We start from the raw sequence: 23,135 nt of genomic DNA on the forward strand, positions 1-23,135 counted from the left end.
AAGTCTATTCAATATGCATAATTGTTTTACTTGTTTATTAGTTTGTAGTCGTGCGCAAACGCGCTACTTAAACACACAGAGGCAGAGAGAGCTGAACTCAGAATGCCTTTACTGATTAAAAAACACGCGCTTAAATCTCTCCTCCCATGGGCCCCTGCGACCCGCAGGGCGGACGTGATGTCAGACTGTCCCCGGAAGGTCCACCCTGAGCGGCTAGTTCCAAACTTGCTACCCCGTGTCTGCCCGCAGCTCCTAATGACGGTTTGAGTCCCGCATGTGCCGTCCGCCACACCATCCCTCCCCCAGAAACGTCCATCGGGGGAGGTGGAGCCCCCAGTCTTGTGGCTTGCCTGGGTGGCCGGCCTTGCCAGCGCGGTGCGGGTACCCTCACTGGTTGCTCAATGTCCAAGTGCGCTGGTTTGAGGCTGTCCACTGTAAAAGTCTCTTCCCGGCCACCCACTTCCACGACACACGTAGTTCCGTTGTGCCGGATCACCTTGAAAGGTCCCTCGTATGGCTGCTGTAGAGGTGACCTGTGCATGCCTCTGCAAATAAAAACATACTCACAGTCTCAGAGGTCTTTAGGGGTGAAAGATGGCGTGGGACCATGCCTGGAGGTCGGGACTGGTGCCAGGGTCCCTACCTTGTCCCGCAGCCTCGTTAGCACCGCTGCTGGAGTTTCTTCCAAACCTCGGGCCTCTGGTACGAACTCGCCTAGGACCGTCAGGGGAGCGCCATAGACCAATTCCATCAAGGAGGTGTCCATGTCCTCGGGGGGCTGTGTGGATGCCCAGTAGGACCCAGGGAAGCTCATCTGTCCAGTTGGGGCCCCTGAGGTGTGCCATCAGGGCCGACTTGAGATGCAGGTGGAATCGCTCTACCAAACCGTTGGACTGGGGATGGTACGCTGTGGTGTGATGCAGCTGGGTTCCCAGGAGTTGCGCCAGTGCTGTCCACAAACCAGACGTGAACTGCGCCCCTCTGTCGGAGGTGATGTCCGTTGGGAGGCCGAACCTGGCGATCCAGTTTGCAGTGAGAGTCCTGACGCGGGACTCAGTGGACGTGTCTACGAGCAGTATGGCTTCCGGCCATCTGGTGAACCTGTCTACCATGGTAAAGATATGCCTGGCGCCCCGGGAGACTGGCAGGGGGCCAACGATGTCCACATGGATGTGTTGGAACCTCCTGTGCATCGGCTGGAACTGCTGGAGAGGAGCCTTCACGTGCCGCTGGACTTCAGCGGTCTGGCAGTGTACGCAGGTCCTGGCCCAGTGTCCGACCTGTTTGCGCAAACTGTGCCAGATGAATCTGTCCACTGCCAGTTTGGTAAGACGCCCGTATAGACGGGTGGGCCAGTTTGTGCAGCGTGTCGAACACCCGGCGCCTCCATGCTGCTAGTACCACGGGTCGGGTTTTGCCGGTCGACACGTCGCACAGGAGTCGGTCCGCTGCTGGGCTGATGGAGACATCCTCCAACTGGAGCCCCGAAACGGTGGTGCGGTAAGCCGGGACCTCAGTGTCCGACCGTTGTGCTTCCGCCAGTGCTGCGTAGTCTATTCCTGAGGACAATATGCCTGCTGAGTGGAGGCAGGGGCGAGGCAGTGTGTCGGTGACGACGTTGTTCTTCCCTGCGATGTAGCGGACGTCCGTAATGAATTCTGAAATAAAGAACAGGTTCCTCTGCTGCCGAGCCGACCATGGGTCCGATACCTTGGCCAGTGCGAAGGTGAGGGGCTTGTGGTCCGTATACACGGTGAACTCCCTTCCCTCGAGGAAGTACCGGAAATGCCAGACAGCCAGGTAGAGCGCTAGCAGCTCTCTGTCGAAAGCACTATACTTCAGCTCCGGTGGCCATAGGTACCGGCTGAAGAAAGTGAGTGGTCACCACTGGTCCTGGACGAGCTGCTCCAGGACTCCGCCGACTGCCATGTCGGAAGCGTCGACTGTGAATGCTGTGGGTACATCAACTCTCAGGTGCACTAGGAGGGCCGCCTTTGCCAGCGCCTCCTTGGCCTGCTCGAACGCCTCCGTGGACTCCGTGTCCCGTGCCACTTCTTTGGCCTTGCCGGCCATCAGGCTGAACAAGGGTCTCATGATTCGCGCTGGTGATAAAAGTTGACCATCCCTACGAACCCCTGCAGGCCCTTGACCGTGCTGGGCTTGGGAAACTGGCGGATGGCCTGGACCTTGTCCGGTAGGGGAACTGCGCCATGTCGGTTGACTCTGTGGCCCAATAAGTCGATCTCCGTCAGCCCGAACTGGCACTTTGCCGGATTGATTGCCAGTCCATGGTCACTCAGGCATTGGCAGAGCTGGTGCAAATGTGCCACGTGCTTTTGGTGCGAACTGCTGGCCACCAGGATATCATCCAAGTAAATGAAAATGAAATCCAGGCCGCGTCCCACCGAGTCCATGAGCCTATAGAAAGTTTGGGCTGCATTCTTGAGACTGAAAGCTGTTCTCAGGAAGTCGAACAAGCCGAACGAGGTGATGACAGCTGTCTTGGGCACGTCGTCGGGGTGCACTGGGATCTGATGGTATCCCCTGACCAGGTCGCTTTTCAAGAAGTTGGTTGCTCCATGCAGGTTCGCCATGAAGTCCTGGATGTGGGGTACCGGGTATCTGTCGGCGGTTGTGGTGTCATTGAGCCTTCTGTAGTCTCCACAGGGCCTCCAACCTCCTGTGGACTTGGGCACCATGTGCAGCGGGGATGCCCACGGGCTGTCTGAGCGGCGTACGATTCCCATCTCTTCCATCTTATGGAACTCCTCCTTGGCGAGGTGGAACTTGTCGGGTGGGAGCCTGCGAGCTAGGGTGTACAGAGGTGATCCTTGCGTGGGGATGTGCTGCTGCACGCCGTGCTTGGGGTCGGCTGTGGAGAACTGCGGGGTGACTATGGAAGGGAATTCCGCCAACACCCTGGCGAATTCGTTACCCGAGAGGGTCACAGAATCCAGGTGGAGGGCTGGTAGCTTGGCTTCTTATAGCTGGAAAGTCTGGAACGTCTCGGCGTGGACCAAACGCCGGCCTTTTAGGTCGACCAGGAGGCAGTTGGCTTGTAGGAAATCTGCCCCTAGTAGTGGCTGTGACACCGCTGCCAATGTGAAAGTCCAAGAGAAACGGCTGGACCCGAAATGCAGAGAGGTAGTTCGCAGGCCGTACATCCGAATACTGGTGCCATTTGCAGCGGTGAGTTCGGGGCCTGGGACTGCGGTACGAGTGTCCACGTTCGAGGGGGGGAGTATGCTAACTTCGGCCCCGGTGTCCACCAGGAAGCGCCGCCCGGAGTGTCGGTCCCAGAGGTACAGGAGGCTGTCTTGGTGGCCAGACGTCGTAGCCACTAGCGAGGGCTGGCCCCGGCGTTTCCCAGAAAAGCACACGGTGAATGGCAGCAGCATGCACCTGAGCCTTATCTTTGGTGATAAAAACACCATTGTTCCGAACTTTCATCTTTTTCCCCTGTGGGTCTCAACGGCTTCGGTTGTGGGGCCTGGGCTTTGGGGCGCGAGATCGTGTCTAGGCCAATGGAGGCTGCTCTGCCAAAGGACGTCTGCTTTAGCCATGACCCTGTGTGGGTCACTGAAATCCTCACTCGCGAGGAGGAGGCGAATGTCCTTTGGCATTTGCTCGAGGAACAACTGTTCAAATAAAAGGCACAGCTTATGGCCGTCCACAAGTACCAGCATATCATTCATGAGCTTGGATGGCATGCAGTCGCCCAGGCCATCCGTGTGTAGGAGCCGCGCGGCCCGTTCGCGGCAGGAGATCCCGAAGGTACGGATCAGGAGCACCTTAGGCTTAGTGCACCTGTCCTCCGTTGGTGGCTGGCGTAGGAAGTCGATGATCCGGCCTGCCGTCTCCTGGTCGAGCGTGCTGACCACATAGTAGTACTGCCTGGCGTCGGCTGTAATGTCTCTGATATTGAACTGGGCCTCAGCCTGCTCGAAGCAAACGTGGGGCTGAGTGGCCCAGAAAGTCGGGAGCTTCAGAGAGACTGCGCTGTGCGAGTTGCTCGAACTCATGGCTGGTCGCTGGGTCCAGATGTCGTCTGGAACATCGGGGTCACCAATGTAGTCGTGCGCAAATGTGCTATACTGATTCAAAAATGCGCACTTAAATCTCCCCTCCCATGGGCCCCTGCGACCCACGGAGCGGACGTGATGTCAGACTGTCCCCAGAAGGTCCGCCCCAAGCGGGTAGTTCCAAACGCACTACCCCGTGTCTGCCCGCTGCTCCCTATGGCGGTTTGAGTCCCGCGTGTGTGGGCCGCCACAATGTTTTATCTTATTATTTTTTTCTTTGCTGGATTATGTATTGCATTGAACCGCAGCTGCTAAGTTAACAAATTTCATGTCACCTGTCGACATGAAATTTCGTGTCACATGTCATAAACCTGCTTGTGATTCTGACCTCAATGTACTATTTATGCAGCCAAATCCTATCTTAACAACAGGAAGAATCTTCCTCACTCGCTCAGGATTCTTAATGACCTGGGAAGACATTAGGGTACAATTCCTTGAAATTGGCAATGTGGGTAGACTGTAGCGAAGGAGGCAGATGAATATTCGCCTTCATTGGCTGAGAACTTGCTTACACAAAGTTAAGACATTAGGCAGCATAGAACATAAAAAATAGGAGCAGGAGTAGGCCATCTGGCCCATTGAGCCTGCTCCGCATTCAATAAGATCATAGGTAATCTGACCATGGACTCATCTCCACCTACCTGCCTTTCCCCCATAACCTTTAATTCCCCTACTATGCAAAAATATATCCAACCTTGTCTTCAATATATTTAGTGAGATAGCCTCTACTGCTGCATTGGGCAGAGAATTCCACAGATTCACCACTCTCTGGAAAAAGCCATTCCTTCTCATCTCCGTCCTAACCCTACTCCCCGAATCTTGAGGCTATGTCCACTAGTTCTATTCTCACCTACCAGTGGAAGCAACTTGCCTGCCTCTATCTTGTCTATCCCTTTCGTAATTTTATATGTTTCTATAAGATCTCCTCTCATTCTTCTGAATTCTTGTGAGTACAGTCCTAGGCGTCTCAATCTCTCCTCATGGTCTAACCCCCTCATCTCTGGAATCACCCTAGTGAACCTCCTCTGCACCGCCTCCAAAGCCAGTATATCCTTCCTCAAATAAGGAGACCAGAACTGCACGCAGTACTCCAGGTGCAGCCTTGCCAGTACCCTGTACAGTTGAAGCATAACCTCCCTGCTCTTAAATTCAATCCCTCTAGCAATGAAGGCCATCATCCCATTTGCCTTCTTGATAGCCTGCTGCACCTGCAAACCAACTTTTTGTGATTCATGCACAACCATCCCCAAGTCCCTCTGCACAGCAGCATGCTGCAATGTTTTACCATTTAAATAATAATCTGCTCTTTTATTTTTCCTTCCGGTGGATGACCTCACATTTACCAATATTTTACTCCATCTGTCAGACTCTTGCCCACTCACTTAACCTATCTATATATCTCTGCAAACTCTCCGTATCTTCTGCACAGTTTGCTTTTCCACTCAATGTAGTATCATCAGCAAACTTGGATGCACTACACTTGGTCCCCTCTTCCAGATTGTTAATGTATATCATGAACAGTTGTGGGCCCAATGTCGACCCCTGCAGCCCACCACTGACCGCTGATTGCCAAACAGAGTAACACCCATGTATCCCAACTCTCTGCTTTCTATTTGTTAACCAACTGCCTATCCATGCTGATACATCACCCCCAGCTGTATGCATCCTTATGAATAAGTCTTTTATGCGGCACCTTATCGAATGTCTTTTGGAAATCCAAGTAAATAACATCTATCTGCTCCCCTCTATCCACTGCACTTGTTATATCCTCAAAGAACTTCAATAAGTTTGTCAAACACGACTTGCCTTTGCTGAATCTATGCTATGTCTGCCTGATGGATCCATTTCTTTCCAGATTCCTCACTATTTCTTTTTAATGATACCTTCAAGCAACTACTGATGTTAAGCTGACTGGCCTATAGTTACCTGCCTTTTGCCTACATCCTTTTTTGAACGGTGGCATGACATTCGCCGTCTTCCAGTCTGCCGGGACCTGCCCAGAGCCCAGAGAATTTTGGTAAATTATCATCAAAGCCTCTGCTATAAATTCTGCTATTTCTTTCACTACCCTATGATGCATTCCATCAGTTCCAGGGAACTTGTCTATCTTCAGGCCCACAAGATTGCTCAGTACTACCTCTTAGTGATAGCTATGGTCCTCACCTCCCAATACATCCCTAACATTTCTCTTTGGCATGTTGGACTTGTCCTCTATTGTGAAGACTGACACAAAATAGTTATTTAAAGTCTCTGCCATTTCCTGATTACCCAATACCTATTCCCCCTTCTCGTCGACCAAGGGACCTACGTTGACTTTAGCCACCCTTTTCTGCTTTATATAATAGTAAAACCATCCATCCATTTTTTGTATTTTGTGCTGGTTTATTTTCATAATCCATCTTCCCTTCCTTTATTACTCACTTAGTGATTCAGTGGATCTCAGAATATTTTTCACAAAGTAGCTGGTATCCGAAATCAGTTCACACTACATAGAAAGTGTGATTATGCTGGAGAGGGTGCAGAAAAGATTCTCGGGGGTTTTCAAGAATGTCGCCTGAAGGACTTCATTTATCAAGAGATATTGGATAGGCTAGGTCTATTTTCCTTGGTGTCAAGGAGGCTGAGAAGTGACAATAAAAGTATATAAAATTAGTGAGAGGCATGGATAGGATAAATTGCTAATGTCTCCATTTGTAATGGTGCCTAAAAACAGAGAACAAGAGGTTCATTCTGAGAGGAAAGTCTTATTGCAGAAACAGCCCCTTTGACCCAACTGGTTCTTGCCAACTACAACGTTCTCCTTGCTAGTCCCAGTTGCCTGCTGTTGGCCCAGAAACCTCCAAGCCCCTCCTCCACTTACTTATCCAAATGCTTGTATGTTGTAATTGTACTTGCCTCAATCACTGCCTCTGCCAATTAAAGGTCCTCACTACTGTCTGTGTATAGAAGTTACCTCTAATCTCTCCTCTTTTATCTGTACCCTCTAGTTGTGGACTTCTCAACCCTGGAGAAAGGACGGTCTTTAAAGGGGATCTGAGTATACTTTTCACAAAGTAGCTGGTATCTGGAATTAGTTTCCAGAGGTGATTGTAGAGGCAGGAACAGTACAACGTTTAAGAGACAGCTGGATAGTACTTGAACAAAGGGAGCATTGAAGGATGTAGAATTAATGTAGCATGAGATCAGTATAAATAGGCATGATGTTCAGTTGCAGACACAGTAATGCAGTGAGCTGAAGGGCCTATTTATGCAGTAAAGATGTAAACCAACCTCCACAGCTGTTACACTAAACTTTATACACTAAAAGTGTATTGTAACCTGTGGAGGAATTTGGAAAGATGACAAATCTTATTTTAAGTAAAAGTATACTTCAAACAAATCTTCAAGGAATGTAAAGTAATAGCATTTGCTTAACTGAAAACGGCTTTAAGGGTTGAATTGGAAGCTAAAATTGGATCACAGCTATGTGACCTCAGTATGAATGTATTAAAGTTGGCAGGGTAATCTTATTAAAATTATCTTACTAAATTGTAAAAGAAATGTAGATGGGGACAATGGGTAGACATCCTAATTATAACCAGTAAGGAAATTGAGCCTAAACTTCACTTTTTAGTTGATTTTATGTATTTTATGGGGAACTTGATATCGTTGATGTTTTTTAAATTTTTGCTCTCTTTCTTTAGACCCATCGTGCAATTCCAGAAATAGCAAAGTTGCAGTCGGTTTTTCAACTGGACCAACTGAGGGCTGTTATAACCTGTCACCAACCTGAGCCAGATTTATATAGGTGAGATCAAAGTACTCTGTAAATTAATATCTGGAATTTGTGTATATCAGTTAACATCTGTAGCAAGTTTTAGTTTCATTTGTGAAATTATTTCCTCCTATTAACTATGAACTTTTGCCTGTTTTACAGATTTGTTGGTCAGATTTTAATAAAAGGAACACAAGGTGACATAGTGAGGTATGAAAATGTATATCATCCACTTTTCAATGAAACTAGTGAAGCTGCTCCTTGCCAAATATGACTGTAAATTCTCTACAGCAGGGTTTCCCAACCTTTTTTATGCCATGAACCCCTACCATTAACTGAGGGGTCCCTAGGTTGGGAACTGCTGTTCTCTCGCTACTAGAGAGAGTGAAATGTGTTTTTTGTTTTAATTACATTGTCAAAGGCCAACTAGCAAGCTTGGAAATATTCAGTGAAAACAAAACTTTGAAGGAGAAAATAGTCATGAATTTAAACACAAACAACAGGAATTCTGCAGATGCTGGAAATTCAAGCAACACACATCACCAGCAACTTTGATGTGTGTTGCATGAATTTAAACACATTGTCTATAAAGAAAAGTACTTAATGGATATTTTTCATTTGCACTTTATTTACTAAGCAACTGAAATAATGCCATCCAGCAAAGTTCAGTCACCAATTAAGATTTCTTTTAAGTGATTTCAGACAGAGCAGGTACAACTGTGGAGATTTTACACTGTTTCGCCTTTATGCATCCATGAAGAAGGAACTGAGTTGTCATATTTAGCTGCTTTCAGAACATAAATAGAATACTGTATTAATGTTTTTATTTTAAAAGGGATATGGATATTGTGTAGGCAGAAGGGATTTTAGTTTAACTTTTTAATTACAAACAAATCGTCTTTTTTTTGCTATGGATGACCAGTCCCTATATAACTCCATCCCCCACCAGGAAGCTCTCAGTTTCTATCTGGACACGAGACCCAACCAGTTCCCCTCCACCACCACTCTCCTCCATCTAACAAAACTTGTCCTCACTCTTAATAATTTCTCCTTTGGCTCCTCCCACTTCCCTTCAAACAAAAGGTGTAACCTTGGGCACTCGCATGGGTCCCAGCTAGGGCCTGCCTTTTTGTCAGCTACGTGGAGCAGTCTATGCCCCAAACCTATAGTGGTGTCCGTCCCCCGCTTTTCCTACACTATATCGACCACTGCTTCCTGCACCCACACGGAACTCATCAACTTCATCCAGTTTGCCTCCAACTTCCACCCTGCCTTCAAATTTACCTGGTCCATTTCCGACACCTCCCTCCCCTTTCTTGGTCTCGCTGTCTCTGTCTCTGGAGACAGCTTATCTACTGATGACTGTTATAAACCCACGGACTCTCACAGCTACCGGGACTATACCCTGTTACTTGTAAAAACGCCATCCCCTTCTCTCAATTCTTCCACCTCCACCGCATCTGCTCTCAGCATGAGGCTTTTCGTTCCAGAACAAAGGAGATGCCTTCCTTAAAAGAAAGGGGCTTCTCCTTCTTCTACCATCAAAGATGCCCTCAACCGCATCTCTTCCAATTCATACACGTCTGTTCTCACCTCATCATCCTGCCACTCTATGAGCGATAGGGTTCCTCTTGTCCTCAGCTACCACCCCACTGGCCTCCACGTCCAACATATAGTTCTCCTCAATGTTCTCCATCTCCAACGGGATCCCACCACCAAGCACATCTTTCTCTCCCACCCTACTTACTGCTTTCTGTAGCGATCGCTCCCTGCACAGTTCCCTTGTCTACTCATTCCTTCCCGATGATCTCCTTCCTGGCACTTATCCTTGCAAGTGGAACTGCCCCTATACCTCCTCCCTCACTACCATTCAGGGCTCTAAACAGTCATTCCAGGTGAGGCGACACTTCACCTGTAGGTCTGTTGGGGTCATATACTGTGTCCAATGCTCCCAGTGTGGCCTTTCGTATATTGGTGAGACCCAACATAGATTGTGAGACTTGCTTCACCAAGCACCTAGGTTCTGTTGGCCAGAAGGGGCAGGATCTCCCAGTGGCCACCCATTTTCATACCACTTCCATTCACATTCTGATATGTCTATCCATGGCCTCTTCTACTGTCGCGATGAGGCCACAGGTTGGAGGAACAGGACCTTGTATTCCTTCTAGGTAGCCTCCAATCCAATGGTATGAACATCGCTTTCTCAAACTTCTGGTAATGCCCTCCTCCCCACTGTTCTGGTAATGCCCCCATCCCCTTTTTCTCCCTCTCACCTTATCTCCTTACCTGCCCATCACCTCCCTCCGGTGTTCCTCCCCCCCCCCCTTTCTTTCTTGGCCTTCTGCCCTCTCCTATTAGACTCCCCCTTCTCCAACACTGTATCTCTTCCACTAATCAACTTCTCAGCTCTTTACTTCACCCCTCCCCCTCCCAGTTTCATCTATCACTTTGTGTTTCTCCCTCCCTCACCCACTCCACCACCTTTTAACTGTACTTGTCATCTTTCTTTCTCCAGCCTTGCTGAAGAGTCTCGGCCCGTAACACAACTGTACTCTTTTCCATAAATGTTTCCTGGCCTGCATTTTGTGTGTGTTGCTTAGCTTTTTAATTATTAGTTTGGCATTGTGTGCCACAAGACCTGTTCTTCTGCTGTACTGTTCTGTTTTTCAATGTGTAATCTTGAGGCAAACTTTTACAATTGGACTGGAGCTTTGCTAAAGCGTAACCTCTGTTTCCTCAGGCCTCTGGGACCAGAAAACCTTCTACTTAAAGGAGCAAGTTTGAAAAATACCAGCCAAGTTTTTGGTACCAATATTTATTTCTATTTGTGTTTTAATCAAGTTAAATTTTGACCAGAATCTGTATTAACAATTTAGGAAATTGCAGTACAAATTTGTTTGGAAATTATCATGAAAATATTTATTAATAGTTGTCCAATTATCAGCAGACTGGCCAACAAGCATAGCCTTTACCTGTTTTCAAGAGGTTAAACTTACTTTAATCTTGTTGGTTGGCTATGAACTGTTTATATCTGTTTTGGATATAATTATGATTGTAACATGAGGTTCCGAAAGCTACATTTCTCTTTCACAAAGTGTGCTGCATTCTGCCTTTTGTCTATATATCAATACAAATTTATCAGTACTTGTCCTTTTTTTCTATGTATCCCAAGAAGATTTTGTTCTGTTACTGTATGACTGTACATTTCAAACATATATTGATGATTCCATTGGACAGAGTTGACCATGGATGTTGCGTTCTAGTTGTCTAGATATGCAAGCCTGGGCAGTACGATATGAAGAGCAAGCTGTTGCCTGTGTAGCAACCTCCCCCTCTCCACGCATCAGATGAATCCGAAGGAACGGCAGAAACCGATACAGTTTGGTAGCAGCAGCATTGCAGGAGTTGCTAGTCAGCATTGAACTCAATGTAGGACTGCCTTAAGGACTCCAGCTCTGGATTTTTCCTTTGGTATTTACTCCCAAAGCCTTCCCCACGAGTGGGTATAGCTGTGAGGCAGTAGAGGTTTGAGATCAGCACTTTCCTTCTCCTAGATGAGCTGCCAGTCACGGCTGACAAGCCCCATCTGCCCAAAGCATCTTGTTTTAAGGCACCAGTAACCCGCCTTTGCCCCTCCTGTCAGTAGAAATGGTTCCGCCGAGCTTTGTAGCTAAGCCACACATGAAGGCCAGGAGCTTGACATGGTTGTCAAAGGAGTACATTGGGAGTATTTAATAGGTAGTGGGAGCTTGTCCCCATTACCACCCCTGGCTATAACAACCTTAAGGAAACCACTTCAAACAATAACTATACATAAATAAATTGGTAGAAGTTTTATCCTTTGATCATTTCTGGCAAAAGTCACTTTGATTTTACAACTAATACTATTTGAAGTTCATGAAGTCATTTACGAAGAAGCATTTTAGACGAAGAATTAGAAGATCTAAAGAAGCAATGCAAATTTCAGGACAAGGTTGTCATGGTGTTACAGAATCAAATATGCTGATATAAAATGCATTGAATTTGTATATAAAGTACATTGGTTATCTTCTATGCAATTATTCTAAAGTAAGACAAGTTTTAGACAGTTAACCACAGCAATTAGTAATGTACTGCAAAAATATATGCTGCATGTTCAGAAAAAATCTGAATTTCTTATTAGTAATAAACTTGGATAAAAGACCATGACTAGTAAGTTATAATCACTCCAAGAAATGGAGAGAATATATTCCTTTAATGTCTCAGTCTCTGTTTTGATTGCAGTGGCAAAGTTTTCATAGTACTTCAGGGCACAGAATTCCAAAGATTCTCCAACTTTGTGTAAATAAGATTATTTTCATTTAGTTCCTAAATGCATATCCCTTGAAACCATGTCTCCTAGGTCTAGTGGGAGTGTGGAATGAGCTGCCAGACGAGGTGGTAAATGCGGGTTCGTTTTTAACATTTAAGAATAAATTGGACAGCTACATGGATGGGAGGTGTATGGAGGGATATGGTCTGTGTGCAGGTCAGTGGGACTAGGCAGAAAATGGTTCGGCATGGCCAAGAAGGGCCAAAAGGCCTGTTTCTGTGCTGTAGTTTTTCTATGGTTTCTAGGAGCCACAGCCAGGGAAATACTCATTGTATCCACCTTGTTGAGCTCTCCCAAGAATTTTCTGTATTCTGCATTGAGGATCACTTTCATTCTCCTGAACTCTAGAGAACAGAGGCCAAGTCTACATGATTTCCCCTGTTATGATCCTCCATCCTCAGATCTAGCTGGGTGAATCTTTTACCAAAATTGTACACAATACTTCAGGCGTGGGCTCATTAAGACCTTGTATGACAGCAGCAGAACATTCTACCCCTTTTTAAAAATTCTGTTGAATTGAAAGTAAACATATCACTTGACTTCCAAATTTCATAGTAGCTTTATGTTCTCTTCAATGACTTGTGTACATGAATACCTGCATTCCTTTGAACATTAGCATTTCCCAGTCAATTTTTTTTAAAATTACACAAACTTGCCAAAACATGAGGTGTTTTATATTTGATTTGGTCAGTAAAGTTTTTGAACAAGATGATCAATAAATCAATGAGATTCCTCGCTTTGAGGCTCTGAGAGTTGAAACAAGGAACCATAAAGTTAGAATGCAAAGAGGAGTAAGAAATGCTTGCAATAGGTCTTGAATTATGTGAAACACATGTCATCAAAAATAAAAACAAGAATGTTATGGCCAGAGGAGAATTTGGAATGCACAGAAAATATGTTTAGTCTTTGGTAGGATAAATGTGACTACAGTTGTGAACATCATGCCTGCCTCCTGAAATAAGAATTCTAAATCCTCCCTCATATTTTGCTTTATTTATTGTAAGGGCCATTTGTGAAATCCAACTGGAGAAAATTGGCTGTTGTTGACCTTTTAATTAAAACATGAATTTTCTTAATTACAAACTCATGCAAACAGAACACATTCAATTGGAGTGCCCAAACTGAACTTTCATTTTAAATTAGTGTAAATTGCAAATATCAAATAGCAAGCAAAATAGACAAGTATTTACAAATCACAATATTTACTGAGATTTTCTCTGGTAGAAAGATATTATATTGGCTAATTGTCCGTGATATTAATTTTATTTTTTATATGTTAATGCTTTGGCTCTCACTGGTTTCATCTTACTTTGGAAACTTTGAGTTAGGTGAATATGGTGTATCAGTGCTATAACCAACATGGAAATATACCTTTAGAGAATTGCTGACAGCACCTATACGTTCATGAATTCTCCTATTTTTGCATCAGTTAACTCTGCTTCTGATTTTCAGGTGTGGCTGTTTACACAGGAATGGATGCTAAAATAGCGTTGAATTACAAGAGTAAATCACAAAAACGTTCCTCTGTGGAAAAGTAAGTTCATTTTCATGATCTTTAAGAACAAGGGTGAGCATGTTTCTTTTAAATGACCAAACCAGGATTATGGAATTAAGTGAAGATGCCATTCGGTAAGTTTAGTTTGTCATTACAAAATGCTGGAAATGTCTAGTCAGTCTTACAGCATCTGCAGAGAAAGAAAGTCAATTACCTTGAAAGGTCTATGCACATGTTTTTATTTCAGTTTTTTTGCTTTTTGAATTTAGTTTGTTGTTTAGTATTCCGGTTCAACCTATCTAGGAACTTGTCACATTCCAATCTCCACCAACTTCTACTCATGCAGCACTCTTAACATAAAGCATTTCAATGCTTTATTCAGTGAATTATTAAAGTTTAACACTGGAAATCTTCATTGCGCGATAGTTATTCATTATTTTCCTGCCTGAGTGAAAATAACTTTAAGTGTGTTCTGACTTCTACTGCTACCAATTCATTTGAGGATTGTAATTTTAAAGATTCTTCGTAAATTATTCTAGTTGAGTAGTTTCTTTAACTATTTCTGCTGTACTCTGCAAAAATTGCTCTGTAAAGAATAATCCTGTAGATTTCTGCAAACTTAAGTCGCAGTCAAGCTCGGTTTTAAACTAGATGCTAAACTGAGTCTGAAATTGAAAGTCACTAATTTCTTAAGAGCTTTAGAGATGTTCGAGGATGTGACTATCTGTGCACCATTGTCCACTGTTTTCCGTGGACACCAACTCCCATGCCTAATACCAAATATTTGCCTTTTATCCCCATGCTGTACTGAAACAGTTTAAACCTCCAGACAACACACATCAAAGTTGCCGGTGAATGCAGCAGGCCAGGCAGCATCTCTAGGAAGAGGTACAGTCGACGTTTCAGGCCGAGACCCTTCGTCAGGACTAACTGAAGGAAGAGTTAGTAAGAGATTTGAAAGTGGGAGGGGGAGTGGGGAGATCCAAAATGATAGGAGAAGACAGGAGGGGGAGGGATGGAGCCAAGAGCTGGACAGGTGATTGGCAAAGGGGATACGAGAGAATCATGGGACAGGAGATCCGGGGAGAAAGATGGGGGGGGGGTGAACCCAGAGAATGGGCAAGGGGTATAGTCAGAGGGAGAAAAAGGGTGAGAGAAAGAATGTGTGTATAAAAATAATTAACAGATGGGGCACGAGGGGGAGGTGGGGTATTAGCGGAAGTTAGAGAAGTCGATGTTCATGCCATCAGGTTGGAGGCTACCCAGACGGAATATAAGGTGTTGTTCCTCCAACCTGAGTGTGGCTTCATCTTTATAGTAGAGGAGGCCGTGGATAGACATGTCAGAATGGGAATGGGATGTGGAATTAAAATGTGTGGCCACTGGGAGATCCTGCTTTCTCTGGCGGACAGAGCGTAGGTGTTCAGCAAAGCGGTCTCACAGCCTGCGTCGGGTCTCGCCAATATATAGAAGACCACATCGGGAGCACCGGATGCAGTATATCACCCCAGCCGACTCACACGTGAAGTGTCGCCTCACCTGTGAGTCGGCTGGGGTAACATACTGCGTCCGGTGCTCCCGATGTGGCCTTCTATATATTGGCGAGACCCGACGCAGGCTGGGAGACCGCTTTGCTGAACACCTACGCTCTGTCCGCCAGAGAAAGCAGGATCTCCCAGTGGCCACACATTTTAATTCCACATCCCATTCCCATTCTGACATGTCTATCCACGGCCTCCTCTACTGTAAAGATGAAGCCACACTCAGGTTGGAGGAACAACACCTTATATTCCGTCTGGGTAGCCTCCAACCTGATGGCATGAACATCGACTTCTCTAACTTACGCTAATGCCCCACCTCCCCCTCGTACCCCAACTGTTATTTATTTTTCTTTTTATACACACATTCTTTCTCTCACTCTCCTTTTTCTCCCTCTATGCCTCTGACTATACCCCTTGCCCATCCTCTGGGTTCCCCACCCCCCCCTTTGTCTTTCTCCCCGGATCTCCTGTCCCATGATCCCCTCGTGTCCCCTTTGCCAATCACCTGTCCAGCTCTTGGCTCCATCCCTCCCCCTCCTGTCTTCTCCTATCATTTTGGATCTCCCCCTCCCACTTTCAAATCTCTTACTAACTCTTCCTTCAGTTAGTCCTGACGAAGGGTCTCGGCCTGAAATGTGGACTGTACCTCTTCCTAGAGATGCTGCCTGGCCTGCGTTCACCAGCAACTTTGATGTGTGTTGCTTGAATTTCCAGCATCTGCAGAATTCCTGTTGTTTGCGTTTTTAAACCTCCAGACACTTATTTTTTCTGAAAATGGATAGAACTCAAGAAAACAAAATGTATAAAAATACAATGGTGATTATATTTCATGTAAACTGAATGTTATTTCTAAAGTGTGAAGTTTGGGTTTTTTTTTAATCTTGAAAGCATTCAGTTGAAGACATTTAATTTTCTCTATTCTCACAAAAAAAAACACAAACTTACATTGCATATTCTAACTTTCAGTTACTGTATTTCTGCTCTGGGCCAAAAGATCAGTTTCATGTCCATTAATGTGCAATGCTTAGGGCAACAAATAAGGAAAAAAACACTTGCTTAATCATATTATGTGAAATTGTAGTTTTTAAACTTCTCAGATTGTCATTAGTAACCCTACTGATGAGGGAAACTTTACTTGGGAAGAACATTTTTTTTGGGCAGAAAGCTTTGATGGGTGAGCTGGGTGCAGAGAAGCAGCGGAGAGGGCGGTAAAATGAGGAAATGGAGATATTGAGCATCCAAGGACCTGGTTGCACAGTTTATGAATGTGTGCAATCAGTGAATTTAAGAAATAGGAGTAGGCCAGCAAGTTGGGCCGCATCTGTGGAGGAGAAGCTGTTAGTGGTCTGAGACTGTTTGGCAGAACTGGGAAAGAGGGAAAACGAGTTAGGATATCAATAGCAGAGAATAGGGGGGAGAAATTGATAAAAGATATCCTCAGAGAAAGACCAAATGAATTAATGTAGTTAATGTGCAGTTAGAAACACATTTTATAACTATTATGGTTACTAATAGCAAACCAGCCTCTATTAATGGGGGGGGCGGGGGGGAGAACCAAAATTGCATTTCCTCATCCCCAAAAGTACAAGTAAACCTCAGAGTGAAGATACTTATTCCAGTCTTATTGAGGTGTACTTTGTTCAGGGGTCTCCAAGTCTTAATGTCTCCTGAACCATTTCACCAGCCACAAATTTGTTTTCCCTACCTAGTTATGTGCTTATTAGTAGGCTGCACTGAGAATCTTCCCATTTCCAGCTTTCTAACTTTTTTTGAAGGACCTTGAGCATCCTTTACCTATTTTGTGAATGAATTGAAAATTTTGACTAGGTGTTTTCATTGTTTATGTGCGCAGGAGATTGTAATTGAAAATGTTGACCCGGTGGGACAAAAGAATGTGCCTGAAAGTCAGAATCATTGTTTCCAGTTTTCCACTACATACCCAATGTGGGCACGTGGCCAAGTGGTTAAGGCATTGGACTGGCGACCAGAAGGTCGTGAGTTCGAGCCCCAGTTGAGGGAACGTGTTGTGTCCTCGGGCAAGGCACTTAATCACACATTGCTCTGCGACAACACTGGTGCCAAGCTGTATGGGTCCTAATGCCCTTCCCTTGGACAACATTGGTGTCGTGGAGAGGGGAGACTCGCAGCATGGGCAACTGCTGGTCTTCCATACAACCTTGCCCAGGCCTGTGCCCTGGAGAGTGAAGACTTTCCAGGCGCAGATCCATGGTCTCACAAGACTAACGGATGCCTTTACTTTTACCCAATGTAGAAAATCAACCATGATCAATTTTAGGATCTATTTCTTAAGCTGACTGCAATCTATATAAAGTTCTTAAACAGTTCTTGTCAATATAAAATTTGAAAATCTATCTGTGAAATTGAGTTGATGTAAATTTTGCCAGGTAAGAGAAACTTTATAAGATACTTGCACATTTATCTCCGACTATAGGTCCATGAACACCTTTCTTATAGTCTTCCTGGGAATTCTTGTGATTGAAGCAGTTATCAGCACTATCTGGAAATATAGTTTGTTGTATGAATCGCCATATAATGAAAGAACTGTACAGGAAAAAAACAGCAGCAAAGTGAGTATGAATACATTTTTAACTTCATCTTATTTTGTACTTGGTGTTGTTATGCAGTCGTTTAGTTGAGTCCGACTCTTTGTGACCTCACGGACTCCTGCACACCAAGCCTTCTTGTTGGAAACTGCCTCTCTAAGATCCCCCACGGTCACATGCATTGTCTGAGTAATATTATCTATCCATTATAGCCTCTGTTGTCCTCTCCTTCTTTTACCTTCTGTTTTACCTAACATGAGAGTCTTCTCCAAGGAATTCGGTCTTCTCATGATGTGGCCAATATATTTGGAGTAAGTGTCGAAAGGTGGTAGGTGGAAGTTTGCTTTTCAGATTGGAAGCCTGTGAACAGTGCTTGTGTGGTAAAGGTCCATGATGTTTGTCATCTATGGTAATGATTTGGGCAAGAATGTAGTAACATAAGAAAGAAATTAGAAAAGCTAAAAGAAGATACGAGGCTGCTTTGGCAAGTAAGGTGAAAATAAATCCAAAGGGTTCCTACAGTTATATTAATAGCAAAAGGATAGTGAGGGATAAAATTGGTCCCTTAGAGAATCAGAGTGGATGGCTATGTGCGGAGCCAAAAGAGATAGGGGAGATTTTGAACAATTTCTGTTCTTCAGTATTCACTAAGGAGAAGGATATTGAATTGTGTAAGGTAAAGGAAACAAATAGGGTAGTTATGGAAATTATGACAATCAAAGAAGTGGAAGTACTGGCACTTTTAAGGAATATCTCTGGGTCCGGACAAGATATTCCCTAGGACTTTGAGGGAAGTTAGTGTAGAAATAGCAGGGGCTCTGACAGAAATACTTCAAATGTCATTAGAAACGGGAATGGTGCTGGAGGATTGGCATATTGCTCATGTGGTTCCATTGTTTAAAAAGGGTTCTAAGAGTAAACCTGGCAATTAACAACCTGTGAGTTTGATGTCAGTGGTGGGTAAGTTGATGGAAAGTATTCTTAGAGATGGTATATATAATTTTCTGGATAGACAGGGTCTGATTAGGAACAGTCAACATGGATTTGTGCGTGGAAGGTCATTTTTGACAAATCTTATGGAATTTTTTGATGAGGTTACTAAGAAAGTTGACGAGGGTGAAATGGTGGATGTTGTCTATATGGACTTCAGTAAGGCCTTTGACAAGGTTCCACACAGAAGGTTAGTTAGGAAGGTTCAATCGTTAGGGATTAATATGGAAGTAGTAAAATGGATTCAGCAGTGGCTAGATGGGAGATGCCAGAGAGTAGTGGTGGATAACTGTGTGTCAAGTTGGAGGATGGTGTGTAGCGGAGTGCCTCAGGGATGTGTACTGGGTCCAGTGTTATCTGTCATATACATTAATGATCTGGATGATGGGGTGGTAAATTGGATTAGTAAGTATGCAGATGATACTAAGATAGGTGGTATTTTGGATGATGAGGTAGATTTTCAAAACTTGCAGAGAGATTTAGGACAGTTAGAAGAGTGGGCTGAAAGATGGCAGATGAGGTGCTACATTTTGGTAGAACTAATCAAAGTAGGGCATACATGGTAACTGGTAGGGCGTTAAAGAATGCTTTAGAACAGAGAGATCTAGGAATAATGGTGCATAGTTCCCTGAAAGTGGAAATTCATGTGGATAGGGTGGTGAAGAAAGATTTTGGTTTGCTGGCCTTTATTAATCAGAGCATTGAGTACAGGAGTTGGGATGTAATGTTGAATTTGTATAAGGCATTGGTAAGGCCAAATCTAGAGTATTGTGTACAGTTCTGGTCACCGAATTATAGGAAAGATGTCAATAAAATTGAGAGAGAACAGGAGGTTTACTAAAATGTTGCCTGGGTTTTATCTAAGTTACAGAGAAAGGTAGAACAAGTTAGTTCTTTATTCTTTGGAGCGTAGAAGGTTGAGGGGAGACTTGATAGAGGTGTTTAAAGTTATGAGGGGGATTGATAGAGTTGAGGTGGTTAGACTTTTTCCATTGAGAGTGGGGAAGATTCAAACAAGAGGACATGGGTTGAGAATTAGAGGACAAAAGTTTAGGAGTAACGTGAGGGGGAACTTTACTCCGAGAGTGGTAGGTGTGTGGAATGAGCTTCCGGCAGAAGTGGCTGAGGCAGGTTCTATGTTGTCGTTTAAAGTTAACTTGGATAGCTATATGGACAGGAAAGGAATGGAGGGTTATGGGCTGAGTGCAGGTCAGTGGGACTAGGATAGGGTAAGAGTTCAGCATGGATTAGAAGGGCCGATATGGCCTGTTTCCGTGCTGTAATTGTTATATGGTTATACTTAGATTTGTGGATGACACCAAAACTAGTGATAATGTGGACAGTGAAGATTAATGAAGATGATTTAATAAGCTTTATGCAGCAGTACAGTGTATTACAAAAATGACAAATGCAAGTAACATAAATAAAATTAACATAAATTATACATAATACAATAAAAAATAAAATTACGTAAGTTGAGAGAGAGGAAAAATATATTCTGAGGTAGCATAAATGTTTTTCAGATCATTTTGGTTGCTACAGGTGCAAAAAAATTTACATGATGCTGCGATTACTGAACAACTTGAGTTATGAGGAGAGATGTGGTAGGCTGAGGCTGTTTCCCTGGAACACAGGACATTGAAAGGTGACCTTGAATCAAAAGTTGAGTTCATTGTCATATGCACAAATGGAATGAAAAACTTAACTTGCAACAGAATCACAGGCTCATAGCATTAGAGAGACAACATTCACCAGAAAAACATAAAATGTATAAGAATGAACACAATTAGAACAAAAAAAAGTTCATTAGAGTGCAAACTGGTCATAGTTTTGGTACACTGAGCTAGTGATAGTGATGTAGACGTATATAAATCAAGAGAAGGATAAATGGTCAATCTTTCTCCTAGAATAGAGTTGGCTCAAACTAGAGAGCATAGTTTTAAGATGGGAAAACTTTAAAGGTGACCTGAGGAGTAACTTCTTGCAGAAGTTAGTGGATATATGGAGCAAGTTGTTGGTTGAAGTGGTAGAGATAGATACACTTGCGACATTTAGAAGGCTTCAAGACATGGCTAGGAAATATTTAGACCATAAGACATGGGAACAGAATTAGGTCATTTAGCACATTGAGTCTGCTCCACAATTCCATCATGACTGAATTATTATCCCTCTAAACCCCATTCTCCTTCCTTCTCTACATAACATTTGATTAATCCAGAAGCTATCAGCCTTCACCTTAAATATACCCAATGACTTGCCCTACACAGCTGGCTGTGGCAATGAATTTCAAAGATTCGTCATCCTCTGGCTAAAGAGATTTTTCCTCATCTCTGTCCTAAGTGGATGTCGCTCTACTCCAGGGTTTCCTAGCCTGTGATCCACAGACCATTCTATTATTGGTAGGTGTCCACGTTATATAAAAGGTTGGGAACTCCTGCTATATTCTGAGGATGTGCTGTCTAGTCCTAGACTTCCCCACTATAAGAAACGTGCGCCACATCCACTGTTCTATGCCCTTCAATATTTGATAGGTTTCAATGAGATTACCCCCCCCCCCCATTCTTATAAACTTCAGTGTCCAGAGCCATTAAATGCTCTTCATATGTTAATCCTTTCATTCCTGGAATCATTCTCGTGTACCTTCTCTGGACCCCACTCCGCTGCCAGCACATCTTTTCTTAGACAAGGGGCCCAAAATTGCTCACGATACTCCAAATGTGGTCTGACTAATGCCTTTTAAAGCCTCAGCAATACACCCTTGCTTTTGTATTCTAGTCCCCTCAAAATGAATGCTAACATTGCACTTGCTTTCCTTACCACCAACTCAACCTGTAAGTTAACCTTTAGGGAATACTGCACGAGGAATCCCAAGTCCCTTTTTACCTTGGGTTTTTGAATTTTCTCTCCATTTAGAAAATAGTCTACATTTTTCTCGTTTCTTCCAAAGTGCTTGACTGTACACCTCCCAACACGGTATTCCATCTGCCGTTTTTTTTCCCTCATTCTCCTAATTTGTCTAAGCCCTTCTGCAGACACCCTGCTTCCTCAATATTACCTGCCCCTCCATCTACCTTCATATCCTCCACTAACTTAACCACAAAGCCATTAAGTGATTCATCTAAATTGTTCACATATAATGTGTAAAGAAGCAGTCCCAACACCAACACCTGCAGAACACCACTAATCACTGGCAACCAACCAGAAAATGCCCACTTTATTCCACTCTTTGCCTCCTGCCAATCAGCCAATCTTCTATCCATGCTAGTATCTTTCCTGTAATACCACGGGCTCTTGTTAAGCAGCCTCATATGGCACCTTGTCAAAGGCTTTCTGAAAATCCAAATAAGCAACATCCGCTAACTCTGCATTGTCTGTCCTGCCTGTTATTTCCTCAAAGAATTGCAATAGATTTGTCAGGCAAAACATCCCCTCAAGGAAACTGTGCTGACTTTAGCCTATTTTGTCACGTGTTTCCAAGTACCCTAAACCTCATCCTTAATAATAGACTCCAACATCGTTCCAACCATTGAAGATAGGCTAAATGGTCTATAATTTCCTTTCTCCTGCTTGCTTGCCTCCCTCCCTTTTAAAGAGTGGAATGGCTCTTGCAATTTTCTGGTACCCCGGAACCATTCCCGAATCTAGTGATTCATGAATGATCATTATTAATGTCTCCACAATCTCTTCAGCTACCTCTTTCAGAACCTGGGGTGCAGTCTGTCTGGTACAGGTGACCTCTCTACCTTCAAACTTCTCAGCTTCCCAGGTGCCTTCTCCTTAGTCATAGCAATGGCACTCACTTCTGGCCTGACCTCACATTTCTGCCATTCTGCTAGTATCTTCCACAGTGAAGACTGATGCAAAATCCACCATTTCTTTGTCCCCTATTACTACCTCTCCAGAGTGAATTCTACCATATTAAGGTCACTGCCTCCTAAAGGTCCCTTTACCTTAAATTCCCTAATCAAATCTGTGTCATAACATAACAACCAATCCAGCATTCCCATTCCCATTGTGGGCTCAACCATAAGCTGCTCTAAAAAGCCATCTTGTAGGCATTCTACAAATTCCCTCTACTGGGATCAAACACCAACCTGTTTTTTTTTTTTTTCTCAATTTACCTGCATATTGAAATCCCCTATGACTATGGCAACATTGCACTTTTTACATGCTCTTTCTATCTCCCATTGTAATTGGTAGCCTGCATCCTGCCTACTGTTTGGAGGCCTGCAACTCCCATCAGGGTCTTTTTGCCCTTGTTTCTTAACTCTACCCACAAGGATTCTACATCTTCCAATCCTATGTCACTTTTTTCCTAAAGATTTGATTTAATTTTTTAATAACAGAGCCACCCCACC

At 44.2% G+C, this 23,135-nt stretch overlaps 1 protein-coding gene across 4 annotated transcripts in view; it reads left to right on the forward strand.

Moving 5' to 3' along the window:
• Window positions 1-23,135, forward strand: part of atp11b (ATPase phospholipid transporting 11B) — a 178,089-nt gene that overhangs the window by 47,053 nt on the left and 107,901 nt on the right. For all 4 annotated transcript variants that reach the window (XM_072255213.1, XM_072255216.1, XM_072255214.1 and 1 more), the window contains exons 7-11: window positions 7,766-7,869; window positions 7,999-8,046; window positions 10,577-10,641; window positions 13,640-13,721; window positions 17,676-17,811. In XM_072255213.1, coding sequence (XP_072111314.1) covers window positions 7,766-7,869; window positions 7,999-8,046; window positions 10,577-10,641; window positions 13,640-13,721; window positions 17,676-17,811 — 435 coding nt within the window. The remainder of the gene's footprint in view (window positions 1-7,765; window positions 7,870-7,998; window positions 8,047-10,576; window positions 10,642-13,639; window positions 13,722-17,675; window positions 17,812-23,135) is intronic.

Source organism: Mobula birostris, chromosome 4 (genome assembly GCF_030028105.1).
Source record: "Mobula birostris isolate sMobBir1 chromosome 4, sMobBir1.hap1, whole genome shotgun sequence".
NCBI classification, from domain to species: domain Eukaryota; kingdom Metazoa; phylum Chordata; class Chondrichthyes; order Myliobatiformes; family Myliobatidae; genus Mobula; species Mobula birostris.